Consider the following 23,023-nt stretch of genomic DNA (forward strand, 5'->3'; position numbering starts at 1 on the left):
CAAAAGAGTTTACACTGCACGCTGAAGCCAGTGGCTATCAATTTGAAGACTTCTCAAAATGTCAATTCATTTAATTCAACTAAAGAAATTATCTTAGTATTTTTATTTAGTCTTGATGCTGGCAAGTGCTTCCCAGGTGGCACAAGTGGTAAAGAACCCACCTGCCAATGCAGAAGACGTAAGAGGGAACAGTCTGATCCCTGGGTTGGGAAGATCTCCTGGAGGAGGGCATGGCAACCCACTCCAGTATTCTTGCCTGGAGAATCCCACAGACAGAGGAGTCTTGTGGGCTATAGTCCATAAGGGTTGCACAGAGTCGGACATGACTGAAGCCACTTAGCATGCAGCACACGTGATGCTGGCAAAGCAATATTGATGTTAATATCTGGTAACTGAACAATATGTGGAACCAATGAAATTATTTTGAAATTAGTAAGTGTTGATTAGGTATAATAACATGCAGGTGTTATATAAATTCCTATTATGAAATAATGCAAATTTATATATTGCTTTACTTGTGAACACTTTTTCCTGTATGAAAGTCTATTTCTATGTTCAACCTCAAGATTTTGTCTTTGTGATGAGAATATATTTGTGTACAAAGAATATCCTGGTGGATAATTAAGAAATGTTAGTCTTGGTAATCATTTAGGCCCTCTCAGACTTTGATCTTGATTTATTCCTTCTTATTCCCAAGTGCTAAGCATAGGCTTTGGCAGAGAGTCTGATATTGGATGGATACAAACCACTATGTTTCAATTCAATTAAATTATGTCTATTCTATAGAAAAGAAAAATAAGTAAACCATATAAAACTGGCAAGTCAAGGGACATACATCATTTCTGAATCTCGTGTCCAAGGAAAAGAAAATACTGATCTATAATTAGTTTCCAGGGTTACTTTTGAGAAAGTATCTTATTAGGAAAATAAACTCTAAATCTTATCAACGAGAATTTCCATAAGAAGTCAGTTCATTAAGAACATACAAGGTGATAAACTGTCTCCCTGCTTTCATCTATCTTGGTTTTTCCTTCTTGAACTTCATTCACTCTCTCTCTTAATATATATTTTAATGAAACAAATTTTCATCAGTGGTCCAGTATGTTTATACCCATCTTCTCCTGTTTGGCCTTAGTATATTCATACATTCACAAATGAATCACAAATTAACATTTATAAAGATCTAAAACATTAGAAATTTGAAATTTAAGGTGATGTGCAAATTAATGCTCTTTCGTTATTTCCACATAATAAAAACATATCTCCTAAAGAGTCATGGATGAATCAAAATGGGTAACCTACTTTCTGAACTCTGTATTTAAAACAGTATTTAAAACTCTACATTTAAAAAGCCCCAGACCAACTGTTTATAATGGGTGAACTTTTGATTTACTTGTCAAGAGATTAGGAGATTAGGGCTTATCATATTTAGTCTTTCCAGTGCTCTATCCAGTTTAGCCTTAAATTCTTCATTAATTTATTTCTCTAAAGGTTGGGTCAATCACAAGCATTTAAAAAATTAATATATGTTAAAAGAATGTCTGCTTGAGTTTATAATATTTTAATATAAAACATTAAAATTCTTTGATAAAAATTCACATTTCCTGGTTTCATGCTGATTTTAATTATTTGCTTTAGCAAACAAACTCTGACCATTAGCTAGCTTTTTGAGATCTACATATTAAAGTACTCAAAAGAGTTCCCAACATTTTGAATTTTAATTTTGACTTCATGAACCATGATATATTTATCATTCTTTGGTATGTTTCATGATAGTGGGTCTTACAAAAGTCATCTTTTAGATATTTTGTAAATCCAACAAAATACATGAGGTGATCGCGTTTTTTTGAATTTACTGCTTCTAAAAACAATGATATTAGTTTAGAACCAAAAAAGTAAATGAAGAGTTATTGTATTTGTGAGTAAAGTGTTTCCAGTACTGAGCACGGTGCTTGGCACATAGCAGCTACTTCCTTTCTCTCTCTCTCAAATATATGTAGAGCACTCAACATATCCTCAATATATTACATATATATTAGTTATTCTATATCTAATAAGTATTTAAGTTATTTTGCTTAACAATGAAATATTTTATGGTATTCCATTCATTCAAAACATTTCAGCAAATTTTTCATAAAATGATTGGTACCATTAGTAATAAATTCTTTGATTTCATCTGTGCTATTCAACTAAATAGTACCTGTGGTAGTCTCTTCACATATGAGTTTAGTGACATTGACTATAGTTCTGATGTTAGAGCACTATCAAGAAATCATAGTTGTACCCCAGTTATTTTGACTTTGAAATAGCATTAGTGAACTTCCTATATTAAAAATGGCTCTGGAACACAATTTTAAAAGGGAACTTATAACTACAGTTTGTATAATAAGCATCTTATAAATTTCTTTTCCTTTAGAATAAGGTAGATTCTTATCAACAAAGGTGGTCTTTCACGTGGTTAGAGAATAGTATATATTCTCAGAACATTGTATTTCAATCAACTCATTCTTACATAATTCTTTAAAAATAATAACTGTATGTGACGCAGCTAGAAATTAGTTTCATTTATTCACAATTAACACCAAAACCATATAGAAAATTGTTAAAATAAGCCATCTTAGTTGCAACAATCAACTTTATTCAGAATTACACTCTGTTCTTCAAACTCAATCTATAAAGCAATGGGATCTTTTTTGGAAGAATTTCATAATTTCTGATTTTTTTAACACATGAGCTAAAAATTCAAAACCTCTCCACATTTAATTTAGATTCAGATTGCTGAATAAATTGAGTCAGGGGACAATTATATCTTGGAACTCTATTTTATTGGAGGGAGAAATTTGTAAGTATACTTAAAAAGTTAGAAAGGTGAATCTTTGGGGAAATTTTTCAGAAGTGTATAGGCGCCTTAAGCAGCTTTAGGAACTAGTTTTCGTTAAAATTATTTTTCATTATAATTAACAATGTCATTAAAATTATTTTTAAGGTGTCAAATATCTGTAGAGATTACTCAGTTGCCTCTAATCAATTTTTCAGCAATGTCTATCCAGCAAGAAAGGACAGAAAATGCCAATTATAATTCAAATCTGTGTGTGGTACTTTATGAACTCAGTAGACTTTAAAATGGACCTATAGGCGGCTTATTAAATTTAGAAAGTACATTTTAAAATAACCTTACAAAGATGATAAGCTATCTAGTTAAAATGATATTTTAAAATGAGAAATGTCTTCCCATCGCACAGCAACTAAAATATACTAACATATCAGCTCTTAAGGTTTATTTTTTTTGTAATTTTTCCTGTACAACCGATGCTATCTATATATATAGCAATTCTGGGAATTCTCACAAATCCCGTGTATGAGATTGTTTTACCCCGAAGAGAAACACTTAAAAGACAATACATGTGAACATTTGAGTGTCTTTCCAAAATTAGACAATTCTACCTAAGCATCCAGATATGATATACAAGGTTTTGCACCCATGCATTTCCACTCTTCTCTGCATTTGCTCTGAGTTATTTAAGGGCTCTCTTTCTCTTTCAGAAACCATTCTGACACAAGATTTCAAGCTAACAGATAAGCAGCCACGTTAGCACTCCCTAAACACAAAGCTCTGGTTAAAAGAGTAAGAGAAATAAGCGGTACTTACAGCACTTCCAGGTCCCGGAGAGCCCTGAATGCCCCATCTTCAATACAGCTGATTTGGTTGTAATCCAGTTGCCTGTTAAACAGATTAGAAGAATATGTAAAAGACTGGACACTAGCAGGATTAGGTGAAAGGAAGTCTCCTGAAGGGTCTCTCAAGCCCTAGCCCCAACAACCAAAATGCTCTCACAAATCCACTCATCTGCAGAAGAATGTCACAAGCCATTCTGGCCTCGGTGCCGCCACTGAAATCTCTTTTTGTTCTGAACTGTCTGTGCAAATAGCAGCCCTCGGAAAGCGCCAGTAAATAATAACTGCACCTTATATTAAATGCCATAGGAATGCAATTTCATTACATCAAGAAAAGCTATCCATTAAGAGCTTTCAGCGTCATCTTGCTGAAACAATTTCATTAAGGTAAAGGACTGTAAATCACTTAATGTCACATGCACCCCTCAGTGACCTAACAGAATCCATTTATCAGAGAAGCTCAGCTGCATGTTAATTTCACTATCCTTGGCAAGAAAGAGCAAGACTACTTTTAGGTTTTCTTCTTTTAAAAGCAGCTTTCCTTCAAGAACTTCAAATCAAGAAAGAGAAATGACACCTCATCTATCTCCTTGCTATTCCCAACTAGGCATATACTTTACAAAGCGACCAGTTGTTTCATATTAAGCTTCAATGTTTCCATAATTTGCACTATCATTAATGGTGAATCCACGGCACTGTAAATATTACAGACTTTTCAGTTAAATAGCTTCTCAAATTATACCACTCTCCTGAAACTAACTTTTTAAAGTATTAAGAAAACTAAAAAAAAAAAAAAAATTCTTTTCTCAGACACCGATTTCAGCCCCAAATACAAAGAAACACATACTGCAGCAAGATTGTTAAAATTCTACATATATCTCCAGTCAAACATTTAAAGCTGTATTAGTTCATTCTAAATAACACAAAACTCAAATAAGTAAATCTTCTCCAGCAGTTAGTACTCACTTATTAATGTTCAAAGATTGAAAATAAAGCCTGTTTCAAACTTAAGTTTGCTTTTTCCTACCGCTTGTTTGGAGAATTAAAATTTCCTTGTTCATACTAAGGAATTTACTTGGTTGAAACAGACAGCTAAGTACTAAATCCCACTGCCTTCTCCTTTTTTCTTAAACAAATAATCAGCTTTTATCTAAAAATCTCGTAGCCTGATGCTTAGTGATATTATTGTTCTTATAAAGAAAAAGTATTTTAATGCTTCACTTGAGATAGAAACCAAACGGTTGATGATATAGATTAGGACCTTTGTATTATTTCAAGTGCAAAATTCACCAAAGAGGCCTAATTCACATTTGAGGTTTGTTCTTAAGGGAACTGTTTGAAATAGCTGTTTTCTCACAAGGCAATTGAATAAAGGTCCAATGATTTAATTCAGTGACTTTCAGAGGGGCCTCTTCAAGTTCCCTACTTTAGAAATTATGTACATAGAGAATGTCTCATGAAATATACATCTCATTTTTAAGAAGGTCTCTGGGGGACATAATCATACAGGAGGCTACCTTGATGCCATGCAAATTGTGCGATCTAAGACGTGCAATATAAAAAAGGTGAGCCCTGGAGAAGATACAATTTTATTGCCTGTATAAACTAAGGCTTTCCTCAAATAACAGCTACCACTCATGCAACTGTAACAGCCGAAGGCATCTCTGCTTATTAGGAAGTATGCATAAGTATAATTTTATTTTCTAAGAAGACTTTTAAAGACTCATGATGTAATATGGTTGCTGCACGTCCAAGAAAACACTTATATTCTGGAGCACTTTTGATTTTTACAGATTAAATTCATTTAACAATTAAGTTAATAGCCTTTTTTTTGTTTTAAAGTCCTAAATATATATCTACACTACTATTCTCTAACCTCTTGAGCAATTTATCAAAGCCATTTAAATTAGCACAATGGCATGAAGTGTTACCCTTGACACACTACAAAAGAGAAATTGTTTCCAGACAAATTGGCAAAATCTTTTAATGCTATCAAATTTGCCTAATGCAGTCTCCAGGTTAATCTGTAAAAGGGTGAGCTGTATGTTTGCCCATACCTTATTATCCTTAGCTGTCAATGTATAAATCAGTGCTGACACAGCTTCTTTTAAATCATGCATACTATACACAAAGGGGAAGCCCTAGCTTGCCAGAAAGCACTCAAGCAAATCTTGTCCTACAAGTACTGAAAGGCAGATTACTTTCTATATACCACCAGAAGTTGAGACGTTGATGGAAACTTTGCTAATTTCATCCCTCTTTAACATTGCTCATGATTATATGCTTCTTCTGATTCTTAACAGAAGTCTAAGCCCTTATTGGCACTAAAACATTAAGGATATTTGGTTCTCATACGACCAAATTCTTCCCTAAAAGTTTCCTGGATGCTGTCATGTCTCAGGTCAAATATCTTCTGGGAAGGAAGGTATTTTATGAAAACATTACTCATTTGAAAGGATAATGAAAATCAAAGCAGACAATTTTTTCATCAATGAATAGATTTTTTAATATTCAAAGTTGCATTTATGGAAAGTGCTATACCCACATGATTGCTCATGAGAAAATCTCTGCACAAACCTCTGTTTATCTGCATATGGTTCAAGATAAACAGTGTCAAAGGTATACAAAAGTGCAATTTATTTCAGAGTTTCTGGACTATTTTTCTGCACCTTGTTTCTCTCATGCTGTTCACTTCCTTCACCACCTTTTAAACCCTGGGCACTTCTGCTTTCTATAAATAGGAAAGGATGTGGTCAGCCACGAGTTTAGTGACACGTTCAGATGTGATTACACACTGTGCCATGGAATTGTTTGGAATTAAGTAATTAGTAAGAGGAAAATTTTTTCACTTTTCCAAGAAGTAATGTTACAGCTATTTATCCAGACATAAGGTAAATTTGTTGATCTATGGATGATAAGAGTACTGGGTGTCTCTAACAGCTCGAGGGTCCTTTTCTAACATGGGCTACTTTCCAGGGAAAAGTGAGCTAGCACTTTTCTCATTTTCCTGGGAGAAAGAATGGTCTGGATAGGAGCACTGGTGTTTCCTTTAAACATCTAACCTGCATATTTTCATCCAGGCTGCTGAGTCTTCTCCTCCTTATTTTCTACCTCCAACCCTCCTCTCTGCTTCTGTTCAAATTCCAAATCCCCCCTTCCTCTGATCCATCACTGTCCTAGTTTGTATGTGTGCAGTTTGGTGCAATGGCTTTATCTTAATTTCATGAAAATGATGTTGTTAAAAACACACTGTTTTTCAGTCATGAAGTCATGTCCGACTCTTCGTGACCCTGTGGACTGTAGCATGCCAGTCTTCCTTGTCCCTCACCATCTCCTGGAGTTTTCAGATTTCTCTCAGCATTAACACTCTATGATTCTATTTTTAATGGTAACTATTTGTCTTTTGATGCTCTAGAATAACTCTAGACTGCTTATTTAATTTTTTCTAGCACTGCATTTGACAATGCAGCGCACATTTATCAAGAGTGATCACTCTGTGCTTCTCTCACATTACATTTCTAAAGCTGATCTGCTTTTCTTTAAGACTAAAAATAATTTAGCCTAGTTTCAGATTTTGATTAATTTTTGGTATGAAAGATAATATATAATGTTGCTAGATATAAATTTTAACAAAGAGGTATATTAAATGACAAAAAGTTTGAACATTTGCTTACTTGGCATCTTAAAACATAACTGGAGACACTGAATTCTGTTAATTTTTTTCCCCTATGATTTCCTGTTTTCACTGTTAAAAATCTATATACCATACTGTGAATCACACATACAAAACACATCTTCCTGCATTAACTTTAGTTGGTTTTGTCCTTATCCATCCATAGAAAATTCATATTTCAGTTCAGTGTCCAAGTAATAAGATCTTATTACAAATTGATTTTCTTTTCGTAAGAATTAGAACACCATAAAATATACTTACCTCTGAAACAATAGTGAAAAAAAATCTTTAATAAATTTCTAAGCCAGGCAGAGTCTGTACAGAGTGTCAACAAAATTGTTATGACTAGGTTCCAATTTTGCCAGGGTTTTTTAGGTATGAGAAAGTTTCATTCATATTCACCTCACTACTGCAGGATGACAAACTCCAAGAATTTAGTTGACTTAAAACACATCAAAGTGATTAGAATCAGTATGAGAGAATAACAATTTGCTAACCTGATAAAACACAAATGTAATGGGAGAAAAAGAAAAAATGCCGGTAAGGATATGGGCAGAATCTGTTCTATTTCTTCCCTTGTGTGTATAAAGTTCAGGTAAATACGAATGTCTAAATATACAAATCTTATGCCAATAATGATTGTGCAAGAAGTAGTCCAAGATTTAAGTCATAATATACAGAGGGTATGAGAAAAATTTAAATTAATCCATCCTAGAGAGAAGTTTCTGCAACTGTATGATTTACTTCGGCATAAAAGCACAACCGTGTTAGCCTGGGTATTAGTGAAGAAAATAACCAAGGGAAGGACTTTCTGAAGAATCTTAAATTACTTACGTTATTTGAGAATTTAACCCTTTTGCAATGTTTCTAGTAACACTTTGTTTTTGTCACAGGAAGAAAGAATCTCAGCTTTTATTAGAATAGGCCATAGTATAAAGTTATATCCATTTGTTAATTTATTAGGAGGAAGTTCAAGGTAGCTCTAGGAGAGATGATAATAGACACTGGAGGAAAGACAACTAAACTGACCTTCCAGTTCTGTTAAGTCTAAATAAACTAATGAGGGAGGTAGAAATTGAAATTGACAACAATAAATGCTAGCATTTATTGAATGCGTACTAAATAGCAGGGTCTTTAGACATACCTATTGTATTATTGCTCACAATTACTTGAAAAGGTAGGTATTATCGTTATTTTTATTTTACAGATAAGAAAAGAAGGCCCACAGAAGTTAGATAAGTTATGCAAAACAAGTAGTAAATGTTTAGTGAAACCTTGATTCAACTTTAAATCTATGTAATGTTGAAGCCCTCATGAGACACAGGTGGCTAGGAAGAGAGATTCAGGAGCTATTACTTTTGCAAATAGAGATTTAGGCTGAATTTCTAAAGGCAAATTTTCAAGGAAGAAGCCAGCAGAAGAAGAATATTACAGAATTTCAGAGAAGAAAGAGATTGCCTTAGGCAAGAATAATAGTGTGAGGGAGAAGAAAAAATCCCTTAATCCCTAAAAAATGGGTAGAATCCAGTAAGACAGAAATAAAAGTGGGTATTCCCTATGGAGGAGACTGGTTCAAAGAACAGTTATGAGCCGAGGCTCTATAATGTTCAGAGTATATGTCTGCAAGAGACAGATCATTCTGATTTGAGCAAAGAACTTGTGCACAGATTCAGTGGGAGAGGGGGCTGTAAGCCTGCATGGGTCTCCGAATTTTGGGACCAGTAAGAATATGGATGGAGGAGCCTGGTAGGCTGCAGTCCATGGGGTCGCACAGAGTCGGACACGACTTCACTTTCACTTTCACTTTTCACTTTCATGCATTGGAGAAGGAAATGGCAACCCACTCCAGTGTTCTTGCCTGGAGAATCCCAGGGATGGTGGAGCCTGCTGGGCTGCCATCTGTGGTGTCGCACAGAGTAGGACACGACTGAGGTGACTTAGCAGCAGTAGCAGCAGGAATATCTAAAGAGACTAGATGCGATGCCATTGAGTAAAACTCACTGTTCTCTCAGAGAATAGCCTATATTCCTATAGACCCTGTAGAACTATTGTAGACAATATTCCGCTAAATTCCCAAGGCTTTACCATGACGTCTATAGCAAAGCGTTTTGTTTTTGTTTTAATAAGCGGAGTGATTATGAACCAGGAAGTGATGGGATCAAAAACAATGCTTTATGTAAACAAAATTTGGCTGGAACATTGAAACTCCCTAATGAGAATATGAACTGGAGACCAAAACTCAATTAGCAGGTTATTGTAATTGTTCAGAGGGAGAAAAGTACGGCTGGCTGTCCAGGGTTGGGGAAGCAAAAAACCTGAAGTTCTGTTCTGTCTCAAGAACAACATGCAACCACTGAAAGATCATGACGATGACTATTTTATACATATGTGAATCAGATACCCAACTCTTCAATCAAAATTTCTTGTGTTTTTTGTTTTGCTTTGGAAAATGATTATGAAGATATGCTATATAGATTTATCTTTACATGAGAGAATTCTATCAATAAAAAGAGTCCTAAGGCACCTGGAGACTGAGCAAAACGCGAAGTTGGAGAGGTTACTGGTAACAAACTTGCCCATAGTTACTGGGGATTATCACAATTGAGTGTGCTTTTTTAGAGTGAGTACAAAGCAGGCAATTTACAGGACCACGGACAGTTCCCATGGTACTGACTATGGCGTCTGCTGAGTTCCTGATACACTTTACATTTTAGAACCCAGATAACTGCGAGTTACAGGTTATCCCTTATGACCATAGGCAGCAATCTAGATGTTAGTGAAAGTCACTCAGTTGTGTCCAATTCTTTTCAATCCCATGGACTACACAGTCCATGGAATTCTCCAGGCCAGAATACTGGAGTGGGTAGCCTTTTCTTCTCCAGGAGATCTTCCCAACCCAGGGATGAAACCCAGGTCTCCTGTATTGCAGGTGAATTCTTTACCAGCTGAGCTACAAAGGGAAGACTTCTAGATGTTAAGAGAGGCTCTAGTCCTCATATCGTAAAAATCAACTTCATTCGCTATCTATATAAATGAAGAATCATCTCACAGATACATTCAGAAGGTTCTATGCCCCACTAAGAAACATGTGTGATATTTATTCTAACACTAAGGATAGCAGGCCCCTTGAGTGAGAAACCAGCCTCCCCTTCAAAGTCTCTCCAGCCTCAGGCTTACTGAAAACACTCTAGAAAGGAGCTGAGAGCAATAAAAATTACAATTTTAATTTTATATAAATGGATCTTCTTTTTATAATTATGTAATAAATATGTAATTAAGTATGATGAGAAATGTAGTAAACTAAACATGAAAAGTAGCTGATTATGGTCAACATTCTGTAAATATGATTTAACTTACAGGTCAAAGATAAGGTAAGTCTTACATTTGAGTGGTAAAATATGTAATACACTCTTTGATTGTTAGGGCTTCCCTGATGGCTCAGACAGTAAACACTGCAATGCAGGAGACCTGGGTTCTATTCCTGGGTCAGGAAGGAACAGAAGGGAATGGCAACCCACCCCAGTATTTTTGCCTGGGAAATCCCATGGACAGAGGAGCCTGGTGGGTTCCAGTCCAGGGGGGCTGCAAAGAGTTGAGCACGACTAAGTGACTAACACTTTCACTTTCTGATTGTTACATATTGATTCTCTATTATGTGGACAACCCTTGTTCCTTTATTATCATGAAGTATGAGGCTCCCCTGGTGGCTCAGTGGTAAAGAATCAGCCTGTCAATGGAGGAGATGCAGGCTTGATCCCTGGATGGGGAAGATCCCTTGGAGAAGGAAATGGCAACCCACTCCAGTATTCTTGCCTAGGACATCCCAAGGACAGTGGAGCCTGGCAGGCTACTGCCCACGGGGTTGCAAAAGAATTGGACATGACTTACTGACTAAACAACAACAACAACAACATGAAGATGATAGAGGAAAGGAGAAGAGTAACTTGATATTTAAAAATTGGGAAGTGTGGAAAAAAAACCAAAATACATGTCTTCCTGTGATTGTACTATGCAACTGTGAATTTTCCTCCTTTGGGTTTTAAATGATCATCATTAAATAAATTGAAGATGATAGAGTTTCAGAAAAAAAATTCTAAATAATATAATAGCGTGTAACAACATATAGATTAACCTTCTCTTTCCTATTTGCCAAATCTTATCACTAATAATCAGTGCATCCCAAATAGTTTTGTTTCTTAAAAAGCCATAGTCATGCATTCTTGTTTCCCAAATGACACCATGACTTACTCAAAGAGAACCGAGTTAAATCATCTTTTAACTTAAATGCTTGTCTTTAAATCAATATATAGTAAAAAATATAAATATTTTCCCCTCACCTATTTTAACAAATGGGTAGTTTTACTAGGAAAAGGGAGTACAATTGATAACAGATGAAAATTTACTAGAATTTGTATAATGCAAGCAGATAGAAAATGAATGTATTCATTTACAAATACTAAAGTTTGGAATATAGAGTATATTTTGAAGATATACTTCAACATGAAAGAAGAATAAAAAACAGATATGATGAACTTTAAAGAGTCTATCTAAAATAATGCTTGTTGGAATTTAATTATTTTAAGTATTCAGGTCCTGCAATGCAGGAGACCCAGGTTTGGTCCCTGGAGAAGGGAATGGCTACCCATTCCAGTATTCTTGCCTACAGGAATTCCATGGACAGAGGAGCCTGGTGGGCTACAGTCCATGGGGTCACAAAGAGTCAGACACGACTGAGGGGCTAACACTTTCGCTTTTGCAATCTCAATAACTATTGTCAACAATTTGAATTTTAAGTTCATAAACTGGTATTTTTTCTTTACATCCTGGGATAACATGAGTAGAACTTATTTCACATAAAAACAAGAGACTTGGAAAATTTTTGAACTCATAAAATGCATACTTAGAGAATAAGCTTGCAAGTCTTAGCAATAAAGCAGAATTTTATTTGAATATTCTAAATCATTCACTTGAATGGAAAAGCCTCATACACACTTGTAAACAAAACAGTGCCACAATGTAACATGTCTTCATTCAAAAACTGATGAGGAGATACCCAAGACTTTATTAGTCAGTGTTACATATATTAAATATATATACAAATTTATCAAGAAAAATAATATAAACAGTGATTATCACTTTGGTAAGGCATCATTTGGTAACGATACAGTATCAGTATTTGCATTCACACTTGATTGGAGAGTTCAAAAACACAGAGGTAAATCTTATATCGGAGAAGGCGATGGTACCCCACTCCAGTACTCTTGCCTGGGCTGCCAATGACTACTATAAACACTATTATATAGTTGATATTTTGATATGACCTTGTTATTCTCAGATCTCACTGTCTCAAATGCCAGGAAAAAGAAACTGGTTTAAATAGCAGCTGGAGAAAATTGGGTAACAACATAAAATATAAAGGGTTTTAATCCAGTTTGGAAATTAATAGAAGTAAGGAAAAAAGTTATGGGATGTCCTCCCTGGAGATATTTAACAGCAAGATAAATGTCCATCTGTCTAGAATAGTTTTACTGTGGCTTGCCTGAAGGAAAAGGAATAAAATCTGCTTATTTGCAAAATTTCCACAGCATCAATTTCATATTGTCAGGATGTTGCCTTCAGCCTATTTAGCCAATCCACAAGATTAAAGCAAGTGCTTCCAGTGAAAATCTTCTGATACCTGGAATTTACTCAGAATAAAGCCTGAATATGTGGTAAATCCAATAAACCCAATACAGTGCATTAGACCAGTGTTTTTAGACAGTGCTATGCAAAATATGAAGGCCTTCCCTGTAGCTCAAATGGTAAAGAGTTTGCTTGCAATGCAGGAGACCAGGGTTTGATCCCTGGGTTGGGAAGATTTTCTGGAGAAGGGAATGGCAATCCACTCCACTATTCTTGCCTGGAGAATCCCATGGACACAGGAGACTGGCGGGCTACAGTCTGTGGGGTCGCAAAGAGTCAGACACAACTGAACAACTAACACTACACAAAATATTATCCTGATGCAACTAAAGCACATATTTCTTCCGTAAAGCCTTCTTTTTTCTCTTTTATCTCTGAAAGACTTGAAATACTAGCCATCATGGGACCATGAAGGCTTGTCCAAATTGTAAATGAACACACTGGCATGATACACAGGACAGAGAATTATGCCTCTCTTTCCCACAATGAATGGGCTTCCCTTGTAGCTCAGCTGGTAAAGAATCTGCCTGCAATGGGGGAGACCCCGTTTTGTTTCCTGGGTCAGGAAGATCCGCTGGAGAAGAGATAGGCTTCCCACTCCAGTACTCTTGGGCTTCCCTAGTGGCTCAGCTGGTAAAGAATCTGCCTGCAATGCTGGAGACCTGCGTTCGATCTCTGGGTTTGGAGATCCCCTAGAGAAGGGAAAGGCTACCCACAGCAGTACTCTGTCCTGGAGAATTTCATGGACTGTATAGTCTATGGGGTCATAAAGACTTGGACACAACTGAGCGACTTTCACTTTCACTTCCCACACTGAACATTCATAATAATAATAATGTCAATACTTACGGACTTTTACTGAGTCATTACTTAATGACCTACATTTACCATTTTAATAACAACATGAATTAAAATTTACTCTCAGTGCTAATATATTTTACCAAATACCTTTCTTAACTTTTAATGATAAAACTAAACTTTAGACAGAGTCTCATGAAACTGAATTTCTTTGAATAATGTAGTTTGATCTATTGTTTAATTAACTATAAAATTCTAGAAAATTGTAAGTATGATCCTTTTTAATTAAATAAACCTATAAATCCATTAAGGTGTTTCAAGGTTGTTTCCATGGTCTTTCACTGTTACATGCAAGCCCGTGAGAGTAGCAGGAATAAATTGTTCTTTTGACCATCATCATTCAGCATCCACATAGTTTCTTAAGCCCCCTTTCCTCCACAAGAAAAGAAACCTCCAAAATAAAGTCATTTGGATGCCATTCTACTCAGCTTTCTCCATATTCAGACTGCTATGCTTTCTGCTAGTTCTGCTATTCCGAATTAGTACTGGTTCACCTTAAAGATACAGACATATTCTTTACATTACACACACACATTTCACTGCACTTTAATTTTATCCTCCAATCCCTTCAAAACCCAAAAATCAGGCCTTGAAAATGTCTTAATAAATTCTTACTTTCTCAATTTGCTTTTATTGACCAATATACAGTATGAACAAACCTCCTTGAAAATTTCTGTATATTTTCTTTTCAATAATTCTTTTCTAAAGTATTCCCTGATAACCTCAAGCAACACTTTTATCTCTTTCTTTCCTCAGTACCTGTGGCACTTCATAATTTGTTTATAAATCAGGGTCTTGCATATATTTAGTACCTTAGACCATTGGTCAATTAGACATTGAGCTGTAAAGTAGAAAAAAATACATACATACATATATATATATATATATATGATTTCTCACTAATATTGCAGATTAGTCCATATTCTAATTTTCTCTCTTCTTAGTACCTTTTTCCTCTAATAATCACAAGTGCAAGCAATTATTATATTGATTTCATAAAGGTAAAAATTAAGGCTCAGTGAAGTTTAAGAAATTGTCACATTTGCAAAACAAACGAAAAAAAAAAAAAAACCAGCAAAACATTCTGAGACTTCAGTCCTAGGCTCATCTCACGGTATTTATAATAATTACATTTAAACTGGGAAAGGGGAAATGATATAGTGGGGGAAAATATTTCCCAAATCCCACCAAATCAATGATGCATTCCTCAAAGTACATTGGTCAGTATCTCACTTTTCTTTTTATCGCTAAACTTTTAGAATTACATTTTTAAAGAAGAAACAAAGAGGAATTAAGGAAGAATTCCACCATGACTGGTATCTCACTCCCAAATGCATCCTTAAACATGGGAGAAGGATTACTTGCAGACTTGGATTCCCTAAATATCGTTACTAAGATTAAAAGCCACCTGTTTTCAGGCTTTAGAGAGAATACTGTTAAAAAACTGCAAGAGGCATTCCCAAAGGGTGGTCAACTTTGGCCATTACCGTCCTTTCACAGAGACATATAGGCAACTTGAGTAGGTGCTACATAGGAATCGTTGTGTTGTTCTGACAAGAGATAATATATAGAGGCAGTTTTGAACATCCTATATCTCTGAAACTATTTGAAGATTTTCCTCAGTATTCATTAGAGATTAAATCTAAGCAAATAAAATCTCTTTAACATGTAAATGCTAATAAAAGTCTAAGGCCAGGATTTTGATGGCTCTATATATGTATACTTAGAAGTCAATATTTTTCTATCTATACCTGTACACTTAGAAAGTACAAATTTAAAACAAAAAACATTTACATTGACGAGAAGACGTAGAGGCCATAGCTTATAGCTTTATAAACAGCAGTCTTCTTTGACGAAGGAAAACATCTGTCTCACATTCACTACTTGAGAAATGTTGGATTCCACCATGGAGAATTCTGAAAGTAAGTTAATTCTTGAAAGAGTTTCTGCTCCGTTTACTACAAAGGTAAGAAATACTGAATTCCTGATAGTTAATCTCAGCACACAGGGGTTTTCCCTTTACATTCCAAACTAACGTAGAAGCTAAACAAAACACTTTACATCCTAGTTTCACAGTCAGTCAAACACTGTCGTTTTAAAAGGTTAATATGATACTTAAAATTTATTAAGATACATATCAATAATGTTAGGATTGCCACTGTAATCTTAAATCTGATATGTAAAGAGCTATGTGCACTTACAAAACAGCACATCTACACAAGACACTAGATTAAAGATTTACCAAGGAAAAATACATAGGTTTCTTTTACTTTGCTTTTTAAAGAAGGCTATACATATCTTCTTTCATAAAGATAAGAGGGAAAATCTAAGAAAAGTATTCACACAAATTGAAACACACTTTTCTCATTCTCATACTTCAGAATTTAATAAAAATGGTGATTTAAAAGCTATTTTAAAAAACTGTAGCTCTAGGCCACCGGTATCTCTAACAAGAAAATATTATCTACTCTTTCCAGAAAAAAATAGTCTGCATTTCCAATAAACACCAATAACAAGTGAAAAAGGTACTATTGAAATAAGCTCATAGTAAGAGGGAAGAAAATACATTGTAAATGCCTTTTAATCAAATCATTTCTTTAGATCTCACAGGATTAACTACAAGGTTTGAAGAACCTTGTGATGACAACTTCAGTTGTTATTTGATGACTTCAGTTTCAAAACACCTTCTAAACAAGACTTCCTTCAGATAACATGTAAAAATGATTTAAAACTTATTGTCACAAGTTCTCCTAAGGAAGCATAAAATGCATAAGCTTTCACCATTTCTTTCCTGACACTTTATTTAATATGAATTAAACTTGGAAAATGGATAACTTAAAAATTATAAAAAATACTTACAGATTTTTAATATCAACTGCCCCACGAAAAGCTTTCCTTGGAATTGCCTGAATCTGGTTTTCACTGAGGTCACTAAAAATAAAAAAAAGGATAAAAGATCAAGTTATAAATATGATTTAAGAGTTATTTTAATAATTATTGAGAAGTGATAAGTCACTTTCCAAAAAAGAAAGCTAAAGAAACACTAAATCATTATAATTAAATTAATAGCATTAGATGCAATTTCTAATACAAATATTTTATGTTTCTAATAGAAATTAAAAATTTGGACAAAATGGTATCTTGAAGTAATTTTTCAGATCTTTAATTCATAATAAATTATTAAATATGGTTCTCTTTAAGAGTTGATTCACTCCTGTGAAATAAAACATTTCTTTAAAACAAATAGTAAATTGTTCATAACTCAATTTTAAGGGGTTCTAAAGAAATAGTACTTGATATTTCTCCAATACCACTGATATAACTTGAGAAGTATTTAGGAAAACAGTTCCTTTTAACATCCTAGAGAAGACTGGGCAAAACTGATAAAACCAGGGCAGTATGATTAAGTTTTCATAGCACTTTAAGTAATCTTGAAAATGGAACATGGCAGTACTGGCCCAACAATAAAACCCACAGTTCTTGCATGAAATATTAACAGCACATTGATTTAAAACCTTCTTTAAATAATTCTATTATAACCATAAACACAGACCATCTATATTTGCATTTTAATTTAATCGAGAAATACATTTTAATCAAGGGAACAAAAAGCACTCTTTGAGCTGAAAGGAGAGTTTGTAAAAATTACTCATCTCATGAAATGGATCATTATTTTTCCTTCAGAGTTCAGACGCAATTCTATAAGCTCATATAGTATTATTAGCCTTAACAAGTAGGATATAAATACACAATGGAAGAAATGTCATCAAAAAGAGGAAATTTTAAATACCAATACCACATAGCAGAAAGCTGAAACAGCAAATAAAAAAAGTATTAAAGTAACAATGAAGGTACTAAAATTATCTTTAAAATTCAAAATAACCAACGCTTATGAAGAAAGGCGAAGCTACTGACCACGGGTGTGTGGCTGATGAAACAGAGCCATTTTCCAATTATGCAGAGGCATGCTGGACAAATTCATCAACAGCCTCTCCCCCAGTGCCTCTTATGACCAGAGCTGGTTGCTCACACAATAGAGACAACTGGCTGATACAGAGATTTAGTGTGTGGTTTTGACCTCATGAGCAACAAGTTTTGAACAACTGAGCTTTGCATTTATATCTCAATATCTGCAATGTTCAAATTATAAAAAAAAAAAGGTTCACTAAACAATCTGTAGAAACAAACGTTAGTCTATTTAAAGAGTAAAAGTCTTTAGAAAAAATAAAACTACATATATGTTATATTGCAAATAGTTAATTTGTAAGATACACTTATGTGTTAATGTAGTCATTAATGTCCTAAGTGAACTGTTTTCAATAGCTTCAGTATATCCCTAAGAGTAATAAAACTTCATTTCCTTAAAAATCACTTGTTTCTCCAGCTTGTCATTGATTCAGACTGACTTCCTTCCTTTGTTTAATTACATCAAATTAAGAATACATATTTAAAAGCCTAGTGCTAGAAACAGTGCTCAAAGGAGGCTACTAAGCTAAGAGAAGGTAAGAGAGATGCTAGAGTAAGACATTTCAGAAAGTAATAAGTGAGGAAGGAAAAAACTGAGTTCAAGCAAATTTAAATCTAGAGCACTCCTTGAAAACCAATAGTGATTTTTTTGTTGTGCCTCTGTCAAGTCAATGTTTTCTCATCATTTGTTTTCTTTTTCCACTTCTCCTAGAACAAAACAAAGACTGCTGTAGAGACTACGTGAGTGAGTGTGTGTGTGTGTGTGCGTGTGTGTGTGTGTGTTCAGTCGTGCTCTACTCTTTGTGACCCCATAGACTGTAGCCTGACAGGCTCCTCTATCCATCGGATTTCCCAGGCAAGAATACTGGAGTGGGTTGCCATTTCCTCCTCCAGGGCATCTTCCCAGCCCAGGGATGGAGCCGCGTCTCCTGCGTCTCCTGCACTGCAGGCAGATAGATGCCACTGGGAAAGCCCAAAGTGAATAAAAATGGCAGAGATGCTGACTTCAGATTTTAGTCTTTTTGATTGCCTCAGGCAGAATTCTAGAACATAGAAAGGTTTTATTTTGCTAACACTTACCATCTTCTTTTATATAAGAGTGAGTAACAGTTAGGCTCGGAGCCTTAAGATCAATGTTTTATGTGTCATGCCCCAGGAGTAGACTATTCTATGGGGTCTCTGCTCTTGTGCCCGCCACACTCTGGCAGCCGACTTCAGTTATAGACCTCAGCTCCCTTTAGTTAAGTGAGCAATGTTCACCCATGACATGAAGAAGAACTTAAACAAGTTTTTAGTACCTTCTGTATGCAATATTTAAATTTTAGAAATAATACAATATCAAAATTCATATTTTAAACCATGTAGCCATCTTGTGAAGTAGGTATTATTATTATCATTGTTATTATTACTTATTATTATAAAGAAGCCAAGCTTCAGAGATGTCAGGTGTTAGTGCTAAACAATGACATAGAGTGTTAAATTAGATATAGAGGAAATCCAGATAACTATTGAGTCAGGATGAGGGAATTTCTAAAGATGACACTGGGGGCTATTAAATCCATCTCAATATATTCTTTCTGTGACCTAAAACTTCAGAGAGTTTTTTTCTTAACTCATCCTAGCCTCTGACTTATTTCATTGGCATTTTTGTGTGAAATAAATGGCACAAGCAAGAGTATGGAGGTGCAAAGCAGAACTTTTCATGGGAGTAGCTTTTGGTGTGGTTTTCTTAGAAGGTGTAACATGCAGTGGAGTAATAAGAGATGAGGTTGGAAGGAGAAATCAGTGGTGCAACTAGTAGACATTTTTGTACCCACTGAAGAGTGAGTTCTTTCAGCCGACAGTGGTAGGAAGGGGAGAGTGGTGGATGGGAGCTGAGCAGATGTTCTTCCTTATATTAAACTGTCAACAGAATTTAGCAGAATATCAGGGGTCAAAGACTCAAATCTAAATAACCAGATACAAGATTTTTATGATAGTTGGGGGAAAAGCAACGAGAATGTCAAACAATACAATAACTGTTAATAAAAACATTGCTTATTTACTCTGACCTAGTTAATGGATGAGGCATCTCCCACCCTTTAGATAGAAAAGGTGCAAAAGATTGAGAGTGGTATCAGGGATGCATAAAGAACCAAACTTAGAAGTGAATTGTATGTGGATGTGGATTAGGCAAAAGAGAGAGAGAAGCTATGAGTCACTTTTAACTTAGATTAGAGGAACCATTAACAAAATTGGGAAATCAGAATTTATAGTGTCTATTGTGAGCTTGGTTGTGAATTTTTTTTTCAATCTCAATATAGAGATGTGATTTTTTATCTCACAGTTTGATGACAACAAAGAGAGTATAGGATAAGTAAAGCCTAAGTGGTACCATCTGAGAAGAGTGATTTAAAAGATCAGAGAAGTAACATTTATTGGAGACTTAGCTGACTCAAGCCACTTTCAAAATAAAAAAGGAATTTTTGGAAATTTGATGAAAACAATTGAGCTCAATATTTCTCATCTTCCAGTGTTGGTATGGGTGGGTGACAGAAATTTAAGGAGAGGGTAAACATGCCAGAGGAATTAACAGCATAGACTACAGGCTGAGACTATCTGAGGTTGAATTCTTTAGCTCTTCCATTTATTAACCACATGACCTTGGGATAATTGCTTATGTTTTCTGTACCTCAGTTTCTTCATCTGTAAATGAAACAATAACAGTGTCTATATTATAGGACTGTTAGGTGGATTCAATGAAATCATATTCTTAAAGTGGTCAAAAAGTGCTTGACATACAGTAACTACTATAGTGTCATTGGTTACATACATGTTATAGTTATCTTTTCTGTTCCTTGAAAGACCATTGTAGGCAAGTGAGATATTACTGATGAGAGTGCATTGCTTTCTGAACTATGTGATATGGGAAAAACGAGCCAGAACTACTGAGTTAGCAGGATATAGCTGCCAATGGAAGAGTCTGTAATTATATCACTAGGCAATAGAGTGTAAAAATGTGCTTCAGAATAGGAAATGGCTTCATTGGAGTTGATTTTTAGGAAGATTAATCTGGAAATTGAATTTTGGAGCAGGCAGCGACAATTGGCAAAGAGGTGCACTGGGCAGTATTGTGGAAAAGGGTGGGTATCCAGTGAACTAGGCAATTCATTTTGGAGAGCATTAAACAATACAGTGGAGAGTTGGGGTTGGGTCCAAACATAAGGTCTTTGATGCATGTTAAGGGGCTTGACATCTTGGGGAGAGTTTGGAACCACTCAACTTTACTGAGGAAGGCAACAGCAAAATGCAAAAATGTGAAACGTATTTAGGGAAGACAAGTGTGATCATTGAGGGGCTGGGATGGAAGACAAAGGGGCTAAATTTTCTTTGTAAATTTTTGGACACAAACAAATGGAAAGATATCACATGCTCATGGACTGGAAGAACTAATGTCGCTAAAATGTCCAAAATGATCTACAGATTCAATGCAATCCTTATCAAAACTCCAATGTTCTATTTTCCACAGAAAAAGAACAAACAGCCAACCCTAAAATTTATTCGGTCCTACAAAAGGACATGAATGGCCAAAGCAATCTTGAGAAAGAAGAACAAAGCCAGAGGCATCACATTTCCTGACTTTAATCTATAATACAAAGCTATAGTAATAAAAATAGAAAGATATTAGCAGAAAAACAGACAGATCAATGGAACAGAATTGCGAGTTTAGAAATAAATCCACACATATATGAAAAATTAATTTATGACAAAGAAAAAATGAACATATAATGGAGAAAAGATAGCCTCTTCAAGAAATGATTTTGGAAAAATTGTACTGCCACTTACAACAGAATAAAACTGGACCACTAGTTTCACACACAGAAACTAAAATGGATTCAAGACTTCAACATAAACATATGACAGAAACCATAAAACTCCAAAAAGAAAACATAGGTGGTCAGCACCTTCACATTGATGTTAACAATGATTTTTTTCTAGACTTGACTCAAAATGCAAAGACAACAAAAGCGAAAATAAACAAGTGGATATACATCACACTAAAAAAGCTCTACATAGCAAAGAAAACCATCAAAAAATGAAAAGGCAACCTACAGAACTGGAGAAAATATTTGAAAAATATGCATCTGATAAGGGGTTAATGTCCAAAATATGCAAAGAACTCATGCATCTAAATATCAGAAACAAATAACCTAATTAAAAATGGGCAGAGGACCTGAACAGACATTCTCCAAAGAAGACATATAGACACATGAAAAGATGTACAACATCACAAATCATTAGGAAAATGCAAATCAAAACCACCAGGAGATATCACCTTACACTTATCAGAATGATTATCATCAAAAATACAACAGATAAGAAGTGTTGGCAAGGACACAGAGCAAAAGGAACACTTGTGCACTATTGGTGGAAATGTAAATTGGTGCAACCACAATAAAAAACAGTATAGCAGGTCCTCAAAAGATTAAAAATAGAACTACCACATAATCTAGCAATCCTACCTCTGGGTATATACCCAGAGGAAACAAAATCATTCTCTTGAAAGAGTACCTGCACCCCTATGTTCACTGCAGCATTATCAACAATAACCAAGATATAGAAATGACATGTGTCCATTAATGGATGAATAGATAAAGAAGATGGAATGGAATATTATTCAGCCTGGTAAAGAAGGGAATCCTGCTATTTGCCACAACATGGGTAGAGCCTGATAGCAGATGTTAATAAGTGCAATAAGTCAAACAAAGAAAGACAAATACTGTATGATTTCATTTATCAGTTCAGTTCAGTCGCTCAGTCGTGTCCAACCCCTTGCGACCCCATGAATCGCAGCACGCCAGGCCTCCCTGTCCATCACCAACTCCTAGAGTTTACCCAAACCCATGTCCATTGAGTCGGTGATGCCATCCAACCATCTCATTCTCTGTCGTCCCCTTCTCCTCCTGCCACCAATCCTTCCCAGCATTAGGGTCTTTTCCAATGAGTCAACTCTTCACATGAGGTGGCCAAAGTATTGGAGTTTCAGTTTCAACATCAGTCCTTCCAATGAACACCCAGGACTGATCTCCTTTAGGATGGATGGTTGGATCTTCTTGCAGTCCAAGGGACTCTCAAGAGTCTTCTCCAACACCACAGTTCAAAAGCATCAGTTCTTCGGTGCTCAGATTT

At 35.2% G+C, this 23,023-nt stretch overlaps 1 protein-coding gene across 4 annotated transcripts in view; it reads right to left on the reverse strand.

Moving 5' to 3' along the window:
* SLIT2 (slit guidance ligand 2) overlaps positions 1-23,023 on the reverse strand; it is a 402,220-nt gene that overhangs the window by 136,520 nt on the left and 242,677 nt on the right. For all 4 annotated transcript variants that reach the window (XM_081550621.1, XM_081550695.1, XM_081550848.1 and 1 more), the window contains 2 exons: positions 16,748-16,819; positions 3,650-3,721 (listed from right to left, as the gene is read on the reverse strand). In XM_081550621.1, the coding sequence (XP_081406747.1) occupies positions 3,650-3,721; positions 16,748-16,819 (144 nt within the window). The remainder of the gene's footprint in view (positions 1-3,649; positions 3,722-16,747; positions 16,820-23,023) is intronic.

Source organism: Giraffa tippelskirchi, chromosome 1, assembly GCF_054371585.1.
Source record: "Giraffa tippelskirchi isolate mGirTip1 chromosome 1, T2T-mGirTip1v1.2.pri, whole genome shotgun sequence".
Classification (NCBI taxonomy): Eukaryota; Metazoa; Chordata; class Mammalia; order Artiodactyla; family Giraffidae; genus Giraffa; species Giraffa tippelskirchi.